At 37.4% G+C, this 26,175-nt stretch overlaps 1 protein-coding gene across 1 annotated transcript in view; it reads left to right on the top strand.

The window, feature by feature from the left end:
• Positions 1 to 12,327, top strand: part of TFAP2D (transcription factor AP-2 delta) — a 76,044-nt gene extending 63,717 nt beyond the window's left edge. The window contains exon 8 of the mRNA XM_027838298.1: positions 12,108 to 12,327. Within this exon, the coding sequence (XP_027694099.1) occupies positions 12,108 to 12,327 (220 nt within the window). The remainder of the gene's footprint in view (positions 1 to 12,107) is intronic.
• The last annotated feature ends 13,848 nt before the right edge of the window (positions 12,328 to 26,175 follow it).

Genomic DNA, 26,175 nt, shown 5'->3' with positions numbered 1-26,175 from the left:
AAAATACAGAGCTCTTTTTTTTTCAATGGCATTTGGGCATTCTACAAGTGTAAACAAGGACAACAATTTTCCTGCACCATTCCTGCTGCTGAAGGAAGTAATCAACATCATTATCATTATATATGGTCATCAGCATCAGAATAATCTAGCAATTATATAGTGATTTAAGGTTTACAATTTATATAAATTATCTGATTAATTGCTCACCACTCCCCTCAAAATGAGGGAGGACTTCTTTCCATGCATATATAAAATAAACATTAAAATTAAATCTATAAAGTAAAAAAAAGAAAAGAAAAGATACTATCCTTGAATTGAAATGAACAAATATTTATTAGACATAGAGATAGTAACCAGCTCGTGATTTCATTGACATAGGGAACCACCACATGAGGAAACTCTCTTTACCAATGCAATGTGACACCTTTTCTGAATTTTTAGTCTTAGAATGTTGCCTTTATCAATCAATTTATTTGTATTTTTGAGAATACAGAGATTAAAAAAGACATAGCTCTCAGGTAGTTTAAAATCTACTGGGGTAATAAGATGTCTTTAAAAATAAGAATAATACAAGGCAGAATATGAAAATGGTAAAGGGGAAAGAGGTCTAGACAAAGTTTAATACAAAATTATGAGAATGACACAATTACCTTCAGCTGCAAGGAACATGGAAGGTTTCAAGGAGGTACTAGACCTTTAAGGAACAGAATAATTTCAAGAGGTGACAATGTGGGTTGAATCTGTCCTAGTCAAATGCACAGACATGGTAGAGGACAGAATGAGTTCAGGAAGTAGTCTATTTTCACTTGAACAGAGAGAACATGAAATGAAACAAAATGAAATAAAAGTCTGAAGGTAGATGGAGACAGATTTTGGAAATCCTTGAAGGCCAGGCTAAGGAATTTGCATTTGATATTGTAGGCAATGGACTGCTGATGAACATTTTTGAGTAGGTTGGCAATCCAATGATGCTTAGGGATTAGGAAGATTGCTTTATTAGCTCTATCATAAATGTATTAGAGAAGTGAAAGTCTAGAAGCAGGAAGATCAGGGAGGAAACTATTGTTATGGACATGAACAAGTGTGTTAGTGGTGTAAGTAGAGAGCAGGAGATAACTACAAGCTATACAGTTATCCCTTCCATATCACAGGGTAGGAGTACAGTGCCCCTGCCATCTGCATAAAATTTTTGGGTCCTCCCTTGATACCAGAGGAGTTCAAATTTTTTTCTTTTTCTTTTATGGGATGTTTACAGTACCTCATTGTAAAATTTGGGTTAAGCATTTGGTCACAGGCTCTGTGCTGGCCTTCATGCATCATCTGTGGCTTCTGCAAAACTCCCTAAATATTCCCGTTTAATGTCTTGTTCCAACCTACAACATATCGAAACTGCAATGGGCAAAGTCTCAATGTGGAAGGGATAACTGTATATTGGGGAAAGAATAAATAATACTTGAAAGCTGGTTTGATGAAGTGGTCAGAGGAAGAGAGAAGAATAAGAAATTACACCAAAGATTTGGGACTAGGTGACTGACATCAAAAAATAGGGAATTTGAGAGGAAGAAGAAGGCTTTGGTAGAAAAATGATGAGCTCCATTTTAAATGTGTTGAGCTCCAGGTTGTAGAGGGATATCCAAGTAAAGAAGTCCAATAAACAGGCAGGAGAGAGCAAAGGAGCTCTGGATAATGATTAGGGGTGAAACTATAGATTGGTTCTTGTTTTTTTTTTTTGAAAAATGTACTCTATTTTCAATTCACAGAATTAAACAAGCATTTCCATAACATGGTACAATAAATAAGATGATTGCACATAAAACTGCAAATCTACCATGTACAACTTGCTATTCCCTCCAAATATACAACAAAGTTATCATGTAAATTTGGTTTTGCTTTTCTTTTTCCCTCCCCTCCTCCCTATGTTAGAGATAGCTACCATTAGACACAAATAGTTATATATATATATATATATATATATATAATATACATATATGTGTGTGTGTATATATATATGTAAAATTATTCTATACACACTTCTTTCTATCAGTTCTTTCTCTGGATGCAGATAGTGTCTTTCTTCATATGTGCTCTATTTTTAATTTGTGTATTTATAATAGTCAAAATGACTAAATTGTGAGTCAAGTACATAGAGATAATAATTGAAGCCGAGGGAGTAGATGAGATCACCAAAAGAAGGTATATATAGTTAAGGAGTAGGCCAAGGACAATGTTTCAGTGAATAACTTCACTCAGTAGGCAAGATTTAACTGATGAAAAGAGTCATGGAGAAGCAGTCCCTCAGAGAGGAGAACAGGTAGAAAATCATACTATTATGGAAGCTGAGGGGGTAGGGATTATCATGGAGGTAAGGGTGGTCAACAGTAGGTCACTTTCTTCAGAAAGTCGAAGAGGACAAAAATTAAAAAAAGGCCATTTGATATGGCAAGTAAAAGATCATGGGAGTGTCTGGTAGGGAAAGGCTCCTAACAGAATCAGATTGGGTCAGAGAATAGGTTCTATGTATAGGACCTAAATTTGAGGACTATTAATTCTTAAGATTCTGTTGCTTCATTGTAAAATCAGAACTCACAAGTCAGGGATAGTAGGCCAGTAACTGGAAAGGAGCTTTAAGTTAACCTTCTTTATCTTCCCTGGTTTAATAAAATAATTGTATTACTTACCTAATTAAATAAGAAAGGACCTCATAGGATCATAGATTCTGGGCTCTTTGGTGGGGGAGAGGGTGCAGGGAGAGAGTGCCATAGAGGGAAAAGTACTGGTAAGGAGGCAGAATGGGCTAGGAAACCTGGTTTAAATTGGCATTGATGAGAACAGATTTATTAGCCGTCATTTTGACTCTGATCACTAAAGCCCCATACCTAAATGATATGGACATGTGTAAAGGGGATAGAGTACTGGCTTTGAAGTCAGTGTATTTGGTTCAAATCTCACTGCTGATACTCACTGTTTCCTTGGTCGAGTCAATTAATGTTCCTGGCTCTCAGCTTCCTATCTGTACGATGAGAAGTTAGACTTGGTGGATGAAGCAAGGGAGCTGGGATTTGAACCCATTTCCTCTAACTTTCAATCTAGCATGTTTTCTGCTAGCTACACCACGCTGCCTCCTTGCATTGGCTATAGGAATGTACGTAGACACGACCGCTACTTCAGGAATGGAAAGGAAAAAACTGCCCCTATGGGAGAGGGAAACTGATTATGCAGCTTTAAGTGTGCATAGAGTATACTCACTCTGGGGTGAGCATTACCACTGGGGAAGAGCTAGGGGCTAGGTCTTGAAGGAACAGTTTCCAAGTCTGTAAAATTAAGGTGTTGGATTTCACTAGATGGCCTCTGAGGTCCTCTCTATCTCTAAATCTTTGGCTCTATCAATTTCATTACACGCTGCGTTTTATAATAAGTCAAAGTTGCAACTTTGGAATTGTGAAATCTGTTGTTGTTCGGTTGTTTTTCATTCAGGTCTGACTCTTCATGGCCCCATTTGGGGTTTTCTTGGCAGATACTGGAGTGGTTTGCCATTTCCTTCTCCAGCTCATTTTACAGATGAGAAAACTGAGAGTTAAGTGACTCACCCAGGGTCACACAGCTAGTAAGTGTCTGAGGTTAAATTTGAACTCACGAAGAAGAGTCTTCCTGACTCCAGGCCTGGCACTCTAAACACTCCACCACCTAGCTGTCCTCATAGAAATCTATAAGCATTACTTGACCCATTTTTTATTTTTGCCCTGCTTTTCTCCCTTCCTCTACCCAATCTACCAGCATAGGCTGTGATAAGGCTGGGGGAGTAGCAAGGAAGGAGAGCAGATCTTTTTACTCTTTTCCACAGGACAGAGAAAGTGTCTTGCTAACTTCTCTCTAAGTGCTGTGCATCTTTCCAGAAACGAGAGGCCTAAACAAATCCCTGTGCCATTGGTTCTAAAAGAGTTGGTCTCGTAGGAGCTGCTGTGTGCCCCCCCCACTCCACCCAGGCATTTCCAAGGCACCTGCCACAGCTTCCTTTCTTTACACTGTTGCATTGTTTCATCAGTTTTTCTTCTTCTTCTTCCCCTTGTATTTACTCCATCTATACAGGTGACAAGGTTCATCACCCAGGTGGTTTGTTCTTAAAGATAAAAATCAGTCACCAAAGTGACCAAGTTGCTTGTTTCAATGGGCTTACCAATGTAACATCCACATACAGACCATGTATAGAATAGAGACAGCTGTTCCCAGCCTCTACAAGGGATCATTTTTTTTTTAAAGTTCTTTTTCAAATATTTAAAAATAGACTTGCTTTCCTTGGATCCAAAGTGAAAGTAAAAGTACTGTTGTCTAATGGATAGTACACTAATCATTCAAATTGGGTATTACCCAATGTAGTACTTATACAGTTTCAAAGTACTTTATAAATGAAGACAATTTACAAAGTGGCTGGATCTCCTGAATGCAAAGCCAAAGGCTTTTTTACTACAGAAAGTATAGTCACAGATTCTCTTAGCAACTTAAATTTCTGTGTGTCTATTTACCTACACATAATACCTGCTGATGAAAGGCATTCTGAAACTAAATATACTTTATCTACTTTGTACCATTATGAAAAAAGTCCAAAGTCTTATGACTATTACTTTAATCAATTTAACTGATCCAAAAGGGGTTAGAAATCCATTTCACACACAAAAAAGTAAAATGCCTTAAGGGTAATAAAAGAAAAAAAAGACAAGAGTGCATGGTTGCATAGTAATTTAGATAAAAGCTCCTGGTTTAGTCACTTCCCTCTGACATCCTTCTCACCTACAGCTTAGGAAAAGGTTCACTCTGCCCTCCTGCAACAACACAGAAATTAGGAGGTACCCCCTTGATTCTAGAATAGGTTCTAACTATCCCTGAACAGGTCAGTGAAGCACAGGATAGAGAGTGTTTAGGGAATCAAAATTAAATGGATAAGTACCATAATAGTTATAAAAGTAATGACTAAAGGAAAAAAAGACTCATGTTAAATGTAAATCATATTTTCTATAAAATTAACAGATGTCATAAAGTATGGTTCATCTGGAGTTTCTCAGCAGGTGATTTTATTGCTTTCCATAATTTGTCAGAGCTTTCCTACTCCTTGGTGTGACATTAATAATAAGAAAATGAAATCAATGAGCTGGAATTCAGAGGCACAGAGAGAGAACAGAAAAGAAAATTAGGGGCAATGCTTTTGTGTATTAAAAGCAAAAAGCAAATTTTCCTTCTAGACTTGACTAACCTTAAACCTTGTTTAGTTTAACCAAATCCCACAAATTTGTCCATGTAGAATTATGGATTTTTCTGTCTATATGCCTTGGTCTGTTGCTGTTATTTGGTCGTGTCCAACTCTTCATGACCTCATTTGGGGTTTTCTTGGCAAACATAATAGAGTAGTTTGCCATTTCCTTCTCTAGCTCATCTTACAGATGAGGAAACTGAGGCAAACATTAAGTGAGTTGGCCAGGGACACACAGCTAGTAAGTGTCTGAGGCTAGATTTGAACTCAGGAAGATGAGTCTTCCTGACTCCAGGCCCACTCTACCTACTGTGCTGCCTAGCTGCCCATATGCCTTGTTCTACAACTGTTTTTATCAGTCTCATCATTCACCAGAGCTACAAACAAAATAGTGTCTTCTTTGTGCTACTCATCTGTCTTTGGGTTAGTCTACCCCTTTCTCTGGATCTCAGCTTTTAACCTGGGTTGAGAAGGACAGTAATCTATTTATTTTTACTTATATGTTTTGTGGATTTCTATGTCAAACTCTACATCCCAGGTTGGTCCCCAAGCCTTTCCACCCCAACACAATCAAGATATAAAACTGCTTTTATTATTAGTCCATAAAATTAAGGGGCAGTGGCTAATCTCTGAGGTCTCTTCTAGCTCTAAATCTATGATTCTAGAAAGGCAAACCAACCATATTAAAATTATTTGGGAATTTTCTACTGTTTAATAAGATCATTTATGATATGTATGCATACTTATGTATATACATTTGAATATGTATAGCTGTATTTATAAATATATAGTACATAGTAAATACAAATGTACATATACTGACAGTTCTAGCTCTATGTAAATTTGCATTATAAAAATTTGAGTTTATATAAAAAACTGTGAAAAAAATCTGAATTCCCCCCCAAAAAAAAACTGTTTACTTTACTGTTCAGTACTGTGCTCGTGCTCTCTCTCTCTCTCTCTGCTTCTGCCCCTCAACTAGGTACTCTGCAACTTCCCACCCCACCCCACAAAAAAAAATTTAAAACTCCCTATAAGTGAAAGCAGAAGACCAAACTAAGGAAAAGATTGTCTCCCCCAGAGTTGGGGGCTCTGAGAGAGGAAACTTTTGCCCCACTGTGCTCACTTGGCTACCTGTCAAGACCCTGGGGGTCTGTCTCCCCTCGGGCTGAGCTTGGGTGTCTGTTCCCCCAGCCCTCATGTGTTCCTCTTCCTGCTTTTATTCTCTGTACAAGGTTCTCACGTATCCTTGAACCATGTACCAACCTCCTTCCCCCCTCCCTCTTTCTCTTCCGCCCATGTTTGAGGGAAAATTTGCATTTGGTGAAAATGCTTTAAGTAGAGGTCTATAGAACAGCCCACTTACATGAAGTGAGAATTGTTGGGAGAGAGATAGACAGACAGACAGACAGAGACACAGAGTCAGAGATAGACAAAGAGATAGAGAGACAGAGATACTGAGAAAAGAGAGAGATAGAGAGAAGAGAGACAGAGAGAATGTGAGACAGAGACACAGACATAGAAAGACAGAGAAAGATCTGGAAGGGAACTAAGAGGCCATCTTATTTAACTCCCTTATTTTTACAAATGAGAAAACTGAGTTCCAGAGATACAGATGTTTAAGTAACTTGCTCAAGGTCACTGAGGTAGTATATATCGGAGTTGGACATGAGATTATCTGTACTGATATTCACCTCAATCCATGTGAATATTTGAGAACTGATTTTGTTGTGAAAGTTAGAAGATATCTATACAAGTTAATCTCTGTCTAAGACTATAATTCTCTTCCCTTGTTTCAGTATATTTAGTTTTGTTTAATTTTAGACAGAGATGACACAAAAGATCTCATGTGTCCAATATGCTCATATGTGGTTTCCTCCCCTATAAAATGAGGAGAACTTATGATTTCTAAGGTCCTTTCCAGCTTGAGATCTGTGACCTTGACTCCAGGCATGGAGCTCTATCCACTACACCATATCTTTCCACCATTGCATATTATCATCCCACTAAGCCCTGCTTAGCAATGCAACCACATAATTCACTTCCCCTTGATAACTTCATGATGATGATGATGATGATGATTTCCAAATGTGATAATTTCCCAAATTATCAAGGTAAATCACCTAACAGAAACTGAAACCTTCACTGTACCTGGACCTGGGCTTGAAGCTCAAGTCCTGCGAGAGCTAGCCCTCTGCTAACATAGCCTTGCAGAAACCAGAATCACCTTCAGGCCCAACGAGGCATCAGAGCAGATGACATTAGTAGCTAAGAAGACAAAATTAGCCAAATTCATATAACACTGTATTTCAAAATCAACTGCTTTGGAAGAAAGAGGCAGCGTGGCATAAAGGGTAAAGAGCTGGCCTCAGAGCCAGGATGACCCTTCAACAAGAATGTTATTTATGTGTTAGAAGTGAGACTTGAACCCAGGTTGTCCTGACTCTGAGGACAGCTCTCTATCCAATATTATACATTGTTTCTAATAGAATCAGAGACTAAAGTTAATAAAGACAGCACTGAGTAAAAGATACCTAACTTTAGGGAAAATAAAATAAAAATTTGAATAAGATGAAAGTCCTTGAAATTTAGTACTCCATCATCAGAATGGGAAAAGATCACCTTGATGGTGATGATGATGATGATGATGACAGTTAACATTTATATGGCACTTACTCTGTGCCAGGTACTGTACTCAGTGCTTTAGAATTTTTATCATATTCGATTCTCACAACAACCCTGGGAGGAAGTTGCTATTATTATACTCAGTTTTTACAAATGAAGAAACAGAGGCAGACAGTGGTTAAGTGACTTACCTAGGTCACACAGTTGGTAAGGGTTTGAGGTTGGATTTGAACTCAAGGCTTCCTGACTGCAGTCCTTGTGCTATATGTGTGCCACCTAGAGGGAAATAAAAATCACCATAATAGCAAAAGAGGCAACTTGATGCACTGACAAGAGTGCTGAATTTCGAGATAAGAATACCTGATTTCAAAGCCTGCTTCAGACACTCAATTAGTTGCACAGCCCTGGCCAAGTCATTTAAACTCCCTCTGCCTCATTTGTAAAATGAGGATATTAATAGCACCTACCTCAGAAAGTTGTTGTGAGGATCAAATGAAACAACATATGTAAAAGGGCTTTGCCAAGCTTAAAGTGCTATATGCCACCATCACCCAACATCCTCTCTTGAATGAATGCATAAATGAATGAAAAACATTTATTAAACACCATGCACCAGGCCCTTTGCTAGTGCACTGGGCTTACAAACAGAAAATCAAAAGTCTCTGTCCTCAAGGAGCTTATGTTCTAATAATCAGGGGTTCTTAAATTGGGGTCCATGGACTTTGAAGGAATCTGTGGATAGATTTCAGAGGGGTCTGTGAATTTAGATGAGAAAATAATCACATTCACTTATCTTTTACTTAAATATAGCATTGCCTTTAATTATTTAGAAAACATTATTTGAGAAGGGATCCATTTTTTCATCAGACCACCAACATAAAAAGGCTTAAAACCTCTGTAATCGAGCCAGACAACACATATAGAGAGAGGAGTGATGGTCAGGAAGGGTGTTTTGGTTTGGGAAGTCGCAGAGGTGGTGAATGCAGCTATAGAACAATCAATTCACTTGTACTTCCAAGTAGTGGTGGTATTGATTGCTTACTGTTCCACGGCTAGAAGAAGAAAGAGGGATGTGGAGGAAGAGGAAGAGGAGGAGGAGGAGGAAGAGGGGAAATAAAAATGACTACAGCAGCACTTCTTAAACTGTGGGTGGGGTCATGGAAAAATTTGGCGATAATAAAAGGTTTCTGAATGTACAACGACCAAAAATTAATTAAAGATCAAATGTGCAACGAATCTGAGGTGTTTCTGGCAACAATTGCTTGTGTTGCATCTTGCAACTTCACTGAAGCCTTGGTTCTGAACACAAATCATGAACACAAAAACACTTTGCACTGTGCATACCCTGAAGGTTCCCCACCCCTGGCTCATGCACCCCTCAGGTCATGCAACACCACTAATGCTGCAGAAACAAGTTTAAGAAGCCCTGGTCTAGAAGGTAGCATGTTGATTTGGGGTTGAATTCGATGTTGAGAACCAGATCAAAATCTGAGGGTGGAACCAGAACAGCACATCATGAAGTTTCTTCCTTTGAAGCTCATGACAGCTGACTAATCTATTTGGTATCTAGGTTCACCACTTACTATATTAGGGATTCTTCACTCACTACCTCAACCTGGAAATGTGGTTGTAAACAGTTCCCTCACATTCTGAAGGGCATGTCTGTTCAGCTCTGAATGACTCCAGGGGGCAAAGCTATGGATGTATTCCAACTAGTTAGTATTTCACTAACATTGGCTCTGTGCAACCCCAAATATCTAACCATCTTGTTTTCTGAAAAAATGAAAATAACACAGCTATGGCATCCTTGCTTTCTGATAAAGCGAGGTTATACAGGTATGTATGTGTGGAATAAGCATGTTCTACAATAGATTCAGAGAAGGCCTGAAACAAAGACTGCCACCTATTTGGTATGTGTTTGTGTCTGGGTCTTGGAGATGGGATGGATTCCAAAAGGTGTCCTGACCAAAAATATCTTATCTACGACACTTAAAATTCCTAACTTAAGGGCTTCTCCTTAAAAAATTGTTCTAAAATTATTTCAGGGGAAAGTAGTAACAGGCTAGCTAGCTAACATATTAGAAAGGGGCTAGCCAGGGGTGGGGAAGCTGAGGCCACATATGGCCTCAAGGTTGCAGGTTCCTCACCCCTGGGCTACACTATCTCATTAAAACCACTACAATTCACTGTGACTTAGCAGATAAATCATGCCCCAGAGCACAAATCAGGTAAGGAGGTTATATCCATATCAATCAACGATCAATCAGGAGAAATGGAGAACAAGAATTTATTTTGTTGTTGTTCAGTCCTGTCCAACTCTATGTGACTCCATTTGGGGTCGTTAAAGATCCTGGAGTGGTTTGCCATTTCCTTCTCCAGCTCATTTTTACAGATGAAGAAACTGAGGCAAACAGGGTTAAGTGACTTGCCCAGGTTCACACAGCTAGTAAATATCTGAAGCCAGATTTGAGTTCAGGAAAAGGAGTCTTCAAGATTCTAAGCCTGGCAGTCTATCCACTGTGCCACCTAGCTGTTCAAGAATTTTTTAAGCATCTACCATATACTAGGCAATGGGCTAAGAGCTTTACAAATATTATCTCATTTAATCCCTACAACAACCCTGGCAGGTAGGTGCTATTATCCTTATTTAACTTTGAAGGAAACTGAGGCAGGCAAAGTGACTTGCCAGGGTCACAAAGCAAGCATTTGAGGCCTAATTGAACATAGATCTTCCTGCCTTCAGGCCCATTTCTCTCCTTGTACCAACTAGTTTCCTCAGTGCTCAACAAGTAGTATTAAGCACTTAGTCTGTGCCAGGCCCGGTGCCAAGCATCAGGGATACAAAGAAAGGCAGAAACAGGGCCTCTGTCCTCAAGGACCTTACATTTGAATGGAGAGCTGGTAAGATATTACAACAGAAAGCCTGAAACAGCCAAAGAGAGGGGAGTAGGAGTTGAAGTACAGAAATGACCAGGAAAAAGTAGGCAAATGAATAAAGAAAGAATGAGTATCAAAGAGAGAAGTTACCAATTTTACTATTTGGCCTAGAGTCCAAATAACCAAACCTGGGAATCAGCTATAGAAGTAGTGGACGGGCCCTTCAGTTCTACCATCTACTATGTGAAAATGGATCAGAATATACAATGTCTCTGTGTTTCAGGTTCCTAAATGGAAAAAAGTATCCAACATAAATGAGGAATAGGTTCCCCACCATGCACACACACGTACATACATACATATGTGCACATGTATACATATTGTTGTTGTTGAGTCGTTTTTCAGTCATATCTGACTCTTCATGACCCCATTTGGGGTTTTTGTGGCAAAGATACTGGAGTGGTTTGCCATTTCCTTCTCCAGCTCATTTTACAGATGAAGAAACTAAGGCAAACAGGGTTGAATGACTTGCCCAGGGTCACACGGTTAATGAGTGTCTGAGACTGGATTTGAACTCATAAAGAGCAGTCTTCCTAATTCCCTACCCAGTCCTCTATCCACTACTTCACCTAGCTGCCCCATATATACATATACATCGGTTTAAATATCTATATCTATATAAAATACATCTATATTTATATATTTATGTTTGTACACACACACACACACACACAACCATATATGCATCCATATACTCCAGTGAATCTGTGCTCTTCTCAGTGTGGGTATTCCCTTTACCGTGGCAGGTTGCAATGTATCTATACTTTAACCAGTATGATTTTTGTCTTATGATTCCATAAATTTCCCATAATTTATTATGGGAACCATAATAATAGTTTTAATTTGCAACTATTATGTGTGTGTTGTGTGTATATATATATATATTATATATAATATATACATACACATATATATAATATATTATACAGAGGAGCTCAAGGTACTGTCCAAATTTAAGAGACAGTTTTCACTTTTTCCATGTGTAAGAAGATTTTTTTGTTAGTTTCTTCTCAAATGAAAAAGAGATAAATATGTAGCTGGATAAATACTGCATTTTTATGTCAAATGCAGCTGGCCTCTTATTTTCTAAATAGATCATAAGCTTCTCAAGAACAGAGTGTGTATCTTAGACCTTTTCTATTTACTACAGTCTCTAACAGAATGCTAAAAAAAAAAACAAATAAAATGATCAATAAATACTTATTGACTTGGATATGTTAAATTGAAAAGAGGGACCTACTGTCCACTATACTGATCCAAAATCCTTACACCTTACCTCCTCTTCCCTTCTTTTCATTTCTAGCTTGATCACTCATGGCTTTGGGACTCCAGCAATATGTGCAGCCCTAAGCACTTTCCAAACTGTCCTTAGTGAAATGCTGAACTACTTGGAAAAACACACGGCACACAAAAACGGTGGAGCAGCGGATTCTGGCCAAGGACATGCCAACTCGGAGAAAGCCCCCCTGCGGAAAACTTCAGAGGCTGCCGTGAAAGAGGGCAAAACAGAAAAGACAGACTAGCTACATCAAACAGAATCTATTTCCAGAGAGTCTTGCTGCTGATATTTTTTTCTAATATATATATCATTGAGGGTGACTAATCTTCAGTGGACCAAATCTCTTCCCTCCCTTATCCCTCTGAAAAAAAAAAAAAGGAAATGAAACAAAAAAAGGACAAAACAAAACAAAAAAAAACAACAAAAAAAGGAAAACAGCAGTGTAATCGTGTGATGAAATTGTCACCTTTTTTTATTTTATGTTGCGATAAACTCCTTTTGTGCACGTATTTTATTGTTCCAAATTATCCTCATCACAGTTTTAAGCACTTCTGGACTTTGGAGAGGCAACACATGCTTTTTCAGAAGCTAACTGATGCACTTTCTCAACCAAACGTGTAGTTAGGGATCAGGAAGCATGTCCAAAATGGGAACCACCACCAGCTTTTACGGCTCCAGCAGTTCTCTTGACTTTAACCTTGTAACAAAAGAGTGCCTCTTTCCACTAAACAAACCAAGCCAGCAATCAATCCATCAATAAATGTTTTGGAAACCTGAAAAAGGAAAGTCATGATGTTTTCTGTCCTGTGTAATAATAGCACATCTTCTGAAAGTGTGGTCACCTCCAGCAATCAGTGCCTTGGTGGTATTTTTAAAATTCCAGAGATCTAGGTCCCTTTTACCTCTTGCCCCAAAGTCAGGTTGAGTTTCCAATAGCTTAACATAAGAATCACACAACATAACACTGAAGTGAGAAGGAGCCTGTCTCTGCCACTATTCACACCTAACAAGTCAAGAAAATGACCCACAATTAGTAGGTTTGGGGTAAAAGATAAGGATAAGGTAAACTCTTTATACCCAAGAGTTAATATACAATGAAGTGTAAAGTTGTAGCATCCCCTTTTCTGGAAGTATTCAGAAATGTGAAAGGCAATAAAGGAGCATACAGAAACAACTGCTAAGAGATAGAGGAATGCAGGTGAAAGAATTGACCTCTGAACATCCCTTGGAACCCAGTAACTTAAGATCATACAATGAAGATGAGAGCTCATCTCTTTCTAACCTTTGCCCTTCTGTGTCTATCCTAATTATCTGAGTTCCAACATTGCATCAAAGCTTTCATGGGAACAAAAATATTCAGGTCGATGTTCAGAAAAATGAAAAACACAATGATTAGAGAGACCTTTTGCTTTTAAGATGCTTCCTTTTTTCCCCCATAGCTTGTTCCTAAATCTTCATTATACTTTAATTAAAACAAACAAAAAACCCAGAACTCAGAACATGTTCCTCAGTCAACTCTACACCAAAAGGCATTGGCAGGATCTGTCAGCTAATACAAAGAAAGTCTGGCCTAGATAAGACTAGGTTTTGGTTTTTGTTTTTTTTGAAACATCTGATTGATAATATATTAGCCCTTCTGCTGTGAACATTTTGTAGACTTCCAGTATAATGAGCATGGAGGACTTCTTTATGTCAACAAATACATGTATCTATTTCAGTGCATCCAGAATATACATTTAAAAAAAAGTTTAGCCTGAATGCTCACTTCCCTTAAGGACATCTTTTAAGTGGTATAATAATAACTTACATTTAAACAACTCTTTAAGGTTACAAAGCACTTGCTATATCTCACTTGATTTTCTCAACAATCTTGTCAGGTAGGTAATAAAAGTATTATAGCCATTTTAAAGATGAAGAAATAGAGTCAGAGAGGTTAAGTGACTTACCTCTGCTATTTAATTAAGGTAAGCTTACAAAGGGAACATTTGATCTTAGCCAAAAATAAAGCATAGATGCAGATATCAGAAGACAAATGTATACTTAATAGAAAAGAAAAAAAGACTTGGAAACATAAATTAATTGACTGTGAGACTCAGAGAGATCCATTTTACCAAGGGTAGATAGCTAGTTAGTGACACAGGCAAGGCTCAAATTTGGGAGAGGGGAACAAGCATTCCATTAAGCACTTACTAAGTGCCAGGCACTGTGCTAATTGATTCACAAATATCAGAGCTTATGATTTCAAGGTCAGAGCCCTTTCCATTCTACTATGCCCAAAGCCCATGCTCCCTCCAAAAGTTCATGCTCTGTTACTACACCCATGGTTCTTGCTATAATCTAGGAAGAAACTGATTGGCATTTTTAACATCAGGGACACACACTGATATTCCTCAAAGCCATTTAGCCCTTTACAATTCAAGTCTTGCATTGAAAATAGACCACACAACCAAATGAAACTTTACATTTCCCAGTTGTCCAAAGGGCCACACAAAGGAGAAGTCTGAAATACAGAAATGGTAAAACAAATTTTGTGTGACTCCACTATGTATCATTCTATCTTGTTCTTTTCCCCATCCTCACTCCCACCTTTTTCTTTAATTTTGTGGCTTGCAAAAGTAGTTATGGCTTTAAAAAGAATTGATTATTTTTCCAACTAAATTTAAAAAAAAGTCAAATATATTCTACTGCAGCCCCAAATTTCAATCCAAGGGTAAATACTGTCATTTTTTCCCATGTAGAAAAGGCATTACAAGAATTTACAATTCCCACATGAAGCAAAAATGATAAATGATTCAGTGTAATAAATGACTATAAAAATACACGTATAATGTAGATTACTAAGTATTGCTATATACTTTAATTTCTCCTTGCTAGCTCTGTTAAAATTTTATATTATAACATTTCATATGCATTTGATATGATAAATACAAAGCAAATGTCTAATAGGTATATCTTGTGTCAAAAAATCCACCAATTATATATTAACAGACAACAGATTAATAGATTATACCTGTGTTGGCACATTCTGTCTAATGTTTGCTTTAGTGAACTTTCAGGTTGCTGCTCCTATCATATCTTAGCACATCAAAAGACTAAAAAAGTATTAGCCTTAGGTACAAGAGAGTAAATATAAATACAGGTCTACCTGCCAGATATTTTCACTGAAAGTCTCTAATAAGGACAGGAGCTGTCAATTACCTCCACAAACCAGCAGGACATGTTGTTTGATGAATTTGGGCCATGATGTTTTTAGTCATTCATTTTTTTATTATCACATTTTAGTAATAATTTTTATTATATTCTCACCCTACTACAACCAAAGGATTCTTTAACTCTGTAAGTTTTTAGAGATTTGATATATCTGACCTGCTTATTCCATTATATATATTTTTTTATTTTGTTAATTAAGGAAATATTGTAGCACATTGATTTCGAGTAGACAGGTAGACCAACAAAAAGAAATACACACACAAACACAAATATACACACAGCAGCAGAAGTAAAGGAACAGACTCTGGCACTAGGCTACAAATGTATATTTAATAGAAAAAGAAGATGAATTAGAAACACAAATTAAAGTTCTACTTGTAGCTACATTGGACAGTTTTTTAAACATTTTATTAAGTAACATAAATGTTAAGAAAGTATTCCCAATGTCCATTATCATTTGCCTATCAAAAAGATGTCTAATCATATTTACATGAACTTAATATAGAAATATGAATATCACTTCATTTAAATTTCTTATTTCCAAGGTCAAGAAATATTCATTAGTTACATGCCTATATGTAGCAATATCTATGGTGTTGGCTTATTCTAAGAATACTTCAGTACTCATTTTAGAAATCACTGTCCCAGCTATCTGCATTGACTTATTTTGACATGTTTGGTGAAGGAAAAGCAAACCCAAACTTTTAAATTACAAAATATTTATTTGTTCTTAGTTGGGAAAGAGCAAAGGTCTAGAAAGAGGACCAGTCTACACACCTCCCATCCTTTCAAATGCCTTAAAAAAAATGAAGACAATTTCGCCTGGCATCCTGATTCCTTTTCCTCTTTGCTTCTCCTTTAGGAATAGATTTTCTTCACCAGCCTAGACTGGGGCTTTTGTCTCATAAGCAGCGGTAAGATTTCTGCTCATGGTTTGAAACTGACTGTTTGTCACCTGGATATTTGAAGGTCAAATGGTCATGTACATTTGTATCAATAATAATCATTATTATGAATAATTGAATTAATAAAATAATGTTTCCCCAAATTCTTTCCTCCCATTTATTGACTCTTAAGAATCTTTTGAGATTAAAAAAAAATCCTGAAGTATATTCAACAGATTCAACATTTGCCAATTTGTCTTTCCTTTGTATTTGCTTAAATTTTTTATTGATAAAATTAATTCCTAGAACCCTCAAGGTGCCATATTTACTATCAAGTTCACCTACAGATGATAAAACTAGTTACCTCTTCCACAGAGAAAAAAACTATACACATATACACATAGATCTGTGTGTATATAAACACACATACACATATGAGTGTGTATATATATATATTATATACCTATATGTATATCTATATTCATGTAGATTTGTTTAAGACTAGGTCTCCTTAGATCACCCAAGATGAAGTGCAGGGGTTACTCATGGTGCTAATCCCATTGCTGATTGGAATAGAAGCTTTGACTTGCTCCATTTCTGACCTAGGCCCATTTAGCACTCCTTAGGCAACCTGGTGGCACTCCTCCCCCACCCCACTCCTGTCCCCAAAGTCTCACCATATTGATGCCAAACTTAGTATGACTATCCAATAAGTTTAGCTCAGTGCTTCTTAGAAGTCCCAAGCTCAATATATCTCCAGCCTCAAGTCTCAGACATGACTAGTATGACTATTTTTAAAATAGGTTTTGTCAGATGTGATTGATGCTTAATAATTTGATCTAGCCAAACATAGAGAATTTCAGGGCTTGCTTAGAACTTAGGCAAACTATTTTTATCTAGAAATCACTTCTTGGCTTTTCCCATAATTTCGCTTCTCTGGAACAGAAAATATTTTGATTGTATCTCAACTCCTTACCACTGATTACAAAGTGAAATTCACAAGACCAAGATATTAATGAAAATGAGGAAGCAATAAACCAAAAAAGAAAAAGTAGAGAATATTGAAATAAAATTTGTATTGCCAGACAATGATTATTTCAAACTGGAGTCAGGTTATTTCATATTTCAGATTAGCATTATGATCATGACTTTTCTGGGACTCTCTCTTGCACATTAAGAGTCCTATGCTTTATTAGAAAATCTATGAGTGTTTTTTAAGGCTTACTGTGAGAAAGTAAGAAGTAGCAGGATGAATTTTCCTATATCGACATAGAAAATCTTTAGAAGTTTGATTCCCAGTGTGTAAGTCCTTTGAATAAATTACTAAACAATGGCTATACACATACACACACATTCACATATATATATATGTATGTGTACATACACACACATACACACACGTATATATAATGTTGTTCATCCCTTGTTTTCAAAGAGGATCAGTGACATCATGGAGCGGTCTTGACTTGAGTGTTAAGTGAGGCAGAGTTGCACAAGGTCATCAGCCTCACTTTCTTCAGAGTCATTGAAGTCCAGTGGTAAGACAAGAGTCAAGATGACTGGAGATGGCCTGGGATGCAGTGGATAACCTTGGCTCTTTGATATCTAAGCAAGCTCTAAGCACTTCATAGCACTTTCCCCAGCTGCCTTCATGGCTATTGATGAGAACAAATTGTTCTCATCCTCCCATTATGCTGGGAAAAGTCTTCACATGTTTCACATGCACATCCCCCTAACTCACTGATGAGTTCGAGATCTAATAGTTATCCTCAACCCAGTTTAGCCCATCTGCTAAGACAGTTTTACTGGAGTGTGGCCTCTGTGCAAGTTTCTTGGACTTTCAGGTGAGAGTTGAGTAAAAGTTTGGACACCAAAGGTGGATAAGCAGCCCTGAAAAGGGTTTGGCAAGCCCTCACACCAAAGTCTTCCCTTAATATCACACACACACACACACACACACACACACACACACACACACCCATATCCACATAATTGGAGAATAAAAAAGATTATGGAGCTCCTAGTCTATAGACTAAAAACCATCTTTCTTTAGAGATTTTGTCAAACAAGATTTTTCTATGTTCAAGCTGGTTATTTCATCACAGGGAGCTTCAAGGATCTCTACTCACTTGACAATTGCAGATTATTAATTCTCTGTAACTTAGTTGCCTTTAGACCAAGGTACTGACATGAGGGGCTTGCATCTAGTCACATATAAGACAAGCATATGACAGAGGCAGGATGTGAAACCAGTTCTCCCTAACTGTAAGACAAGACTGATACCCGCTCTACTCCTACTATTCAATAAGATATAGATAACTAAATCTGCAAATGTACTAACTGAAATGAGTGTAAATGTGCTTACTGTTCATATTTCTTCCTTTGAATTCTATTCATAAACAGTCAAAAGTCAGCTCTTTTCTAAGCATAATGCCAAAAACTAGTAGCAATTCTTTCTCTTCCTTCCTCCCTTCTTCCTTCCTTCCCTTTCTCTCTCCTTCCTCTCCCCCTTCTTTCTCTCTCACTGTGATTCATTGATAGAGGGTATTCCTTCTAAGGTAATTGCTTCTACTAATTCAGATCAGGGGCTATTCCACAATTCATAGTCTTTAAAGAATTGCTTAGAGCACTGAGGGGTACAAATATCTTCAGCAACCTCTAAATTTCTGCTCTCTGGAATAAACCTTGGTCACCCCCTCTTGTTACAGTTCTACCTAGTAGCAGTAAGACTTCAAATTTAAAATGGCCCTTGGAAAATTTATCCACAGGATCTTTCTGAAAAGAAGGTCCCTGCTTGGATACCTTCCCTCAAAAAAAAAAAAGGTACAGATTACAAAATTACAACCTATATGGAAGACTTTCTGGGAGTATTCTTTTCAGTTTAAACACTCCAAACTCTTGAAATTCTTTTACATTCTTGAAGGAAAAGTGCTATGCTGTATCATACTAAATGCTCAAGTCAGATGAATATCTTACATCAAAATCTTACTCAGGGCACTTATACCTATTTTAAACCTGGACTCATACTGAGTTCCAACCTTTTCAGTTATTTTTCTCTGCCAACCATTCCTTTCCTGCCTTCCCCATCCCCTTACTTTCTGTAAGGCCCAGAAGTACCTGAGTAATTATTGGCAGCCAGTATTCTTTTGACACACTGCTTCCTGACCATATCAAAGAGAGACTCTGGTGGGTAAAAAGTAAATCCTTGATCTTTAAGATCTTTCAAGGGAGAGAATTTGGAACTCAAGGTTTTAAAAATAAATGTTAGAAGTTGTTTTTACATATAATTGGGGGGAAACTAAAATATTAAATTTTTGCATTAATAAAAAAAGAAAAAAGATCTTCCTAATTTAATTAAATTAAAGGTAAAGATTTTTATATCTATAGTATGGTGTGTTTGTGTAAGTATAGGTGTATAATATTTGTATGAGTGTTGTAGGGAAGATATGCATCAATAGGGTTGTCTCTTTGAGAACTGGCCCTCACTTCTTTCCTGCCTATCATGGATCTCAGTTTTTTCATATGTAAAAATTACGCAGCTGGGATAAACAATCTCAAAGATCCCTTGCAGGTCTTAACATTTCACAAGTCCATGATCCCCAAAAGATGAGAGTAAGTATCAAATGCTTCTCCTCCTTGCAATAGTTAACACTTGGATCTTTGATGAAATCTCTTCTGTTGAACCAGCCCCTTCCCACCATAGGACCTTTCTTTTATCTCCAATAGCTTCCTCTCTTTTGACCTCCTTTACTTTTATATGTTCAGATTTCCTCTACCTACCTACCTACCTACCTATCTGTCTGTCTCTCTATCTATATACATATATGCACACATGTATACATATACACACATATATACCTTTTCTTAACCCTGTTTTCCCCTTTCTCCTCTTGTCTTTTCTCCCTTTCCTCCTAAATTCCTTAGAAAGGGTCTCCAATTCAACCTCTTTAATATAATTTTCAACTCCTTCAGTATGACTTTCATGCTCACCATTCTACCAAAACTTTCCAAGGTCACTAATAGCTTTTGACACTATTGATCACTCCTTATTTCTTGATAACTTTGATCCTTTGGATTCAATGAAACTTCCCTCTCTGAGTTTTCCTCTTCCCTCTCTTTTGTTCCTTTTCCATCTTCTTCCTTGGCTCCAACTTCTCCCATTAATTGGAAAATGAATCTTTGTCTCTCCCCACTCCTAATCCTACCCAGTCTTTGCCTTTGGCTCTTTTTTTTTTTTCTGGTTTTTATATTCTCTCCCCTTGGTGTTTTATTCATTTTCAAAGATTCCATTATCAACTTTTTGAAGATAGTGATGGAACCTAAGTTTCCAGCCCACATCACGGTCCTGAGTTCCAGTACCACATTTCCAAATACCAGCTGATCAACTCTACCAAGATGACTTGTTCGTGCATCAAGGTCAACATGTTCCAAACTGAATTCATTGCCTTCTTCCCAACCTCCCTTCCTTCCCTAATCCCCTGTTTCTGGGTCAACATCAATGCAATTAAATTCAACCAACATTTATTACTATCATTCTCTCAGTTACCCAGGTTCAAAACATTAGTGATCTTAAACTCTTCTTTCTTCCTTAAGTACTCTTCCCCCAATTACATTGAATCAGATGCTACACAGTGGGTGAATTGTTTATGAAGATACATTGAAACCCTAATAATTACCTAAATGCTAATTGCCCTGAGGGGATATATAGAATTAATTGGAAGTCTTACCAGTTCTACTCCTGTTGATGGAGCATTAATGATGGACCCCTAAAATGCCCTGAACTTTCCCAGGTCCCTGGAGTTCCCCTGGGGCACCCAGCTCTTCCCAGTTCCTTGCATTGTGGCTTTGACTCTGTCCCAATCTCCAACTCTCTGTTACCTCTAACTTAGCCCAGCCCTTCATTGTCTGTTACCTCCTGGATAGCCCTGTCCACTTCCTAACCCTTAATTCCATTTTAGACTCCTTCTGTTATCTCCCAGTCACCTCAAGCTATTAGCCACACTATAAAAAGCTCAGTCTCCTCTACCAAATTGCTAGAGTCTGGCCCAGTTGTCAGTACAAGTGTCACAAACACTCAGATTCTTAAAATCTGGCCAATAGCTCAGATTCTTAAAATCTTGCCCACCTCAATCTGTGTTTTAATTAACTTATCTCTGACTGAAAGAAGGCAGTTCAGATTCATTCCAGGAAGGACTGGTGTCTTTTGCCTTGAATTTTGGGATTCCCAGCACCCCTAAATCTTCTGTGAGTCCCTGCTGTCTTCCATCTCTAATCTTTTTGGAGAAGGAGGAGGAGGGAGAGGAAGAGGAAAGAGAGGATGAGGAAGGGGAGGAGGAAGGGAAGGAGGAAGAATAAGATGAGAAGTAGTAGAAGGAGGAGGAAGAAAAGAAAGAAAGAAAAAGCAAAGAAGGGAGGAATGGAGGGAGGAAAGAGAAAGAGAGAAGAAGGAAGGAGGGAAGAAAAAGTCATGGAAGCATTTTTTTAAACTCATGGTTGGTTGGTTGTTGTCCTTCATTCTCAAAGAGAACCAAAATGACATCACTATGTTAGAATCAAGTTGTAGTGTGTCCAACTGGCTGATCAGACCAATACAAGATTGGAATGCTCTATCACAAGTGTAGTATAAGTAGTCCATGTGAATATTTGGGGTGGATTCTCTAAATTTGTGCACCTTGAGTTTCTTTTGAGCTATTTCAATTCTGCTTTGCTCACAGAGCACAGCTCCTTCTTGGATGTGAGTACACCACGTTGGGCAGTCCTTTGCCAGTGTCTCTCAAGTCACCCAATCAGTTCCAAAGTTCTTCATACAGACCTTAAGAGTGTCCTTGTGTCGCTTTTTCTGACCACCACGTAAGCACTTGCCTTTTGTGAGTTCTCCATAATATAGACTTTTAGGCAAGCATACATTTGGCGTTTGAATGATGTGACCAGCCTATCAAAGTTGTGTTCTCTATAATAGAGTTTGACTGCTTGGCAATTTAGTTCTAGAAAGGACCTCAGTGTCTGGTAACTTATCCTGCCAGATCTTCACAATCTTCCTAAGACAATTCAAATAGAAGTGATTCAGTTTCCAGGCATGGTGCTGGTATACTGTCCAAGTGTTACAGGCATACAACAATGATGTCAGCACAATGGCTCTGTAGACCTTCAGTTTGGTAATCTGTCTAATACCTCTTCTCTTCCACGATTTCCTTCAGAGCCTCCCATACACTGAGGTAGCTCTGGCAATGCATGAGTCAACCTCATTATCAATGTGTACATATCTGGAAAGTACACTATAAAGGTAAGTGAACTTATCCATAGTATTCAAAACTTCTCCATTTGCTATAATCAATGGCTCCACCTGTGGGTGGAGTGGTGCTGGCTGGTGAGCATTTGTATTTTCTTGGTGTTAGTTGTTAGGTCAAAGTTAACACAAGCAGCAGAGAATCAATCCATTCTTTGTTGCATCTCAGCTTCAGAGGCTGCATTCAGTGCACAATCATCTACAAACAAAAAATCATGCACTAACCCTCCCTCCTCTTTAGTCTTGGCTTGCAGCCTTTTCAAGTTAAATAATTTCCCATCAATGTGGTCTTGACCTTGATGCTGTGTTTGTCCTCACTCAAGGCATCTGACAACATTGCTGAAAACATCATGCTACAAAGCATGGAAGTAAAGGAAATAAAGCTATCACTCTTTGCAGATGATATGATGATATACTTACAGAATCCTGGAGAATATCAAGTAAAAAACTACTTGAAATAATATACAACTTTAGCAAAGTTGCAGGATATAAAATAAACCCACATAAATCATTGGCATTTCTATATATTACTGACAAAACCCAAAAGCAAGAGATAGAAAGGGAAATTCCATTTAAACTTACTGTTGGCATTATAAAATATTTAGGAGTCTACCTGCAAAACAAACCCAGGAACTATATGAACACAATTACAAAACACTTTTCACACAAATAAAGTCAGATCTAAGTAATTGAAAAAACATCAGTTACTCATGGATAGGCCGAACTAATATAATAAAAATAACAATTCTACCTAAGTTAATTTACTTATTCAGTGCCATTCCAATCAAACTACCAAACATTATTTTATAGAGCTAGAAAAAATAATAACAAAACTCATCTGGAAGAACAAAAGGTCCAGAATATCAAGGGAATTAATGAAAAGGCATGCTAGGGAAGGTGATCTAACCATACCAGATCTTAAATTGTATTATAAAGCAGCAATCATCAAAACCACTTGGTACTAGCTAAGAAATAGAGTGGTGGATCAGTGGAATAGGTTAGGCACAGAAGACACAATAGTCAAAATCAAAATGGGTACCAGATTTAGATATAAAGGCTAATAGTATAAGCAAACCAGGGGAGCAAGGAATAGTTTACCTGTCAGATTTATGGAGAATAGAAGAATTTATGACCAAACAAGAGATAGAGAACATTGTGGAATATAAAATGAATAATTTTGATTACATTAAATTGAAAAGTTTTTGCACAAACAAAGCCAATGCAACCAAGATTAAGAGGAAAGCAGAAAACTGGGAAAGAATTTTTATAACCAGTATCTCTGATAAAGGCCTCATTTCAAAAATATATAGAGAATTTGGGTCAAATTTATAAAAATGTAAGTCATTCCCCAATTGATAAATCATCAAAGGATATGAACAGGCAGTTTTCAGAGGAAGAAATTAAAGCTATCTATAGTCATATGAAAAAATGCTCTAAATCACTATTGATTAGAGTAACACAAATCAAAACAACTCTGAAGTACCATATCACACCTATCAAATTGACTAACATGACAAAATAGGAAAATGATAAATGTTGGAGAAGATGTGAAGAAATTAGAATGCTAGTGCATTGTTGGTGGAGTTGTGAACTGATCCAACCATGTTGGAGAGCAATTTGGAACTATGCCCAAAGGGCTACAAAAATGTGCATACCCTTTGACCCAACAATACCACTTTTAGGTCTGTATCCCAAAGAGATCATACAAATGGGGGAAGGACCCACATGTACAAAAATATTTATAGTAGTTCTTTTTGTGGTGGCAAAGAACTAGAAATTGAGGGGATGCGCATCAGTTGGGAAATGGCTGAATAAGTTATGGTATATGAATATAATGGAATACTATTGTGCTATAAGAAATGATGAGCAGGTGCACTTCAGGTGGAAAGACTGATGCTGAGTGAAGTGAGTAGAACCAGGAGAACATTGTACACAGTAACAGCCAAAATGTGCGATGACTAACTTTGACAGACTCATCTCCTCTCAGCAGTGCAAAGATCCAAGACAACTTCAAAGGACTCATGATGGAAAATGCTGTCCACATCCAGAAAAAAAGAACTATATAGTCTGAATGCAGATTGAAGCACACTACTTAACCTCTCTCTCTCTCTCTCTCTCTCTCTCTGTGTGTTTCTTTTTTCTCATGGTTTCTGCCATTGGTTCTAATTCTTCTTCACAATGTGACTAATGTGAAAATGGTTCAATATGAATGTATATGTGGAGCATATATCAAATTGCATGCTGTCTTGGGATGGGGGAGGGAAGAGATGGGGAGAAAATTTGGAACTCAAAATTTTATGGAAATGAATGTTGAAAACTAAAAATAAATAAATAAATATATATATATTTTTAAAGGCTGGAAGCAAGCACACAGCCTTGCTTCACTCAATTGGTGACTGGGAAAACTCATAGAAGATAATAGAAAGACGTTCAGAAGGAAAAACAGTCAAGTACGCATCTTTAAAAATAACATGTTGAATGTATTATATATGTTGTATGTGTGTGTGTGTTATATTTGTAAAAGCAAGTTGTAGTTAACATTTGAATTCTCATATATCATCTGACTTTCTATTCTCCTTTATATATGAGAATATTTTTTTTTTGGTGTTGTTATAAAGAAGACCCCAGACTCAGTTCCAAAGAGTGGTGTCTCAAAGACTTTTAAGAGGTTGAAGTTCGTCCTTTTGATTCTCGAGAAGCAGGCACACCTCCTTTGAAGGGGAGAGTGCACCGAGTACAGAAGTAAGAACAAGCTTTATAGTTAGTATAACTCCTCCCTTCTGTATCAGGATTGGTCCTCATCCTTCTGGATTACAATCTTCCTTATACGCCCTGTTCATAAATTTTATGTACATGTGATCCCCATCCCTTAACATACATTTTGTGCCTAGAATTGTGTTGTCATTCCCCCCACCATGAAGAAGTTAACCTGTCTGTGCTGATTTCTTATCTACTTATGTAGAAACTTAACTCTTGTATTTCTCACAGTGTTCCTTAAAATTAGATTAAAAATAAAATGAATAATTCAGGGAGGCTTGATCTGATTCAAAGTGCAGTGAAACTATATACACAAAGAAAAACTTTTATACACAAAAACTACATCAATGCAAATGGAAAGAACAACAATAATTTTTAAAATTTGAAATTGGGCACTCTACAGTTATAATTTGTCCCAATTTAGTGGCATCAGCCTGGGTCTTCTTTTCTGAGAAGCTTATGGAGCCCTCCTTGATATCTCGTTTCTCTACCACAGCTCAGTCCTGCCTTCTCTTTCTCCTTTTCCTAGTTGTTCCTCAGCTGTTTCACTGAGTTCATTTCCTGACCCTTGGAAACTCTATCTGGTTCTGAGATAGCTCCTCCATTTTATACGAATTTCTTAGAGCATGATCAAGTCTTTCACAGAAGCACTTTGATTGATTCAAGGAGCTCTACAGACCCCATTCACACTTGGTTTTGATAAATTCAATCAATGTAGAATAAGTTCTTACCTAACAAAGGTAATTCCTTTTAAGTGGGTGGAATAATCAATGGAGCCTCCAGGCAAAACTTTCAGTACTTAGTCTTTAATGAATCTTCCTTGAATTGAATGGCTGGTTAGGAGAATAGGGAGTTGAAATAACTCTTTAAATGTCCTGATGAGTCTATAAAGATGTCATATTATTGGGAGTATTGGGAAACAGTGCTTAACTGGCAGTAGACCCGATCTTAGTCC

Source organism: Vombatus ursinus, unplaced genomic scaffold, assembly GCF_900497805.2.
Source record: "Vombatus ursinus unplaced genomic scaffold, bare-nosed wombat genome assembly UNPS02014826.1, whole genome shotgun sequence".
Lineage (NCBI taxonomy): Eukaryota > Metazoa > Chordata > Mammalia > Diprotodontia > Vombatidae > Vombatus > Vombatus ursinus.
This window is presented reverse-complemented; position numbering and strand designations above follow the sequence as displayed.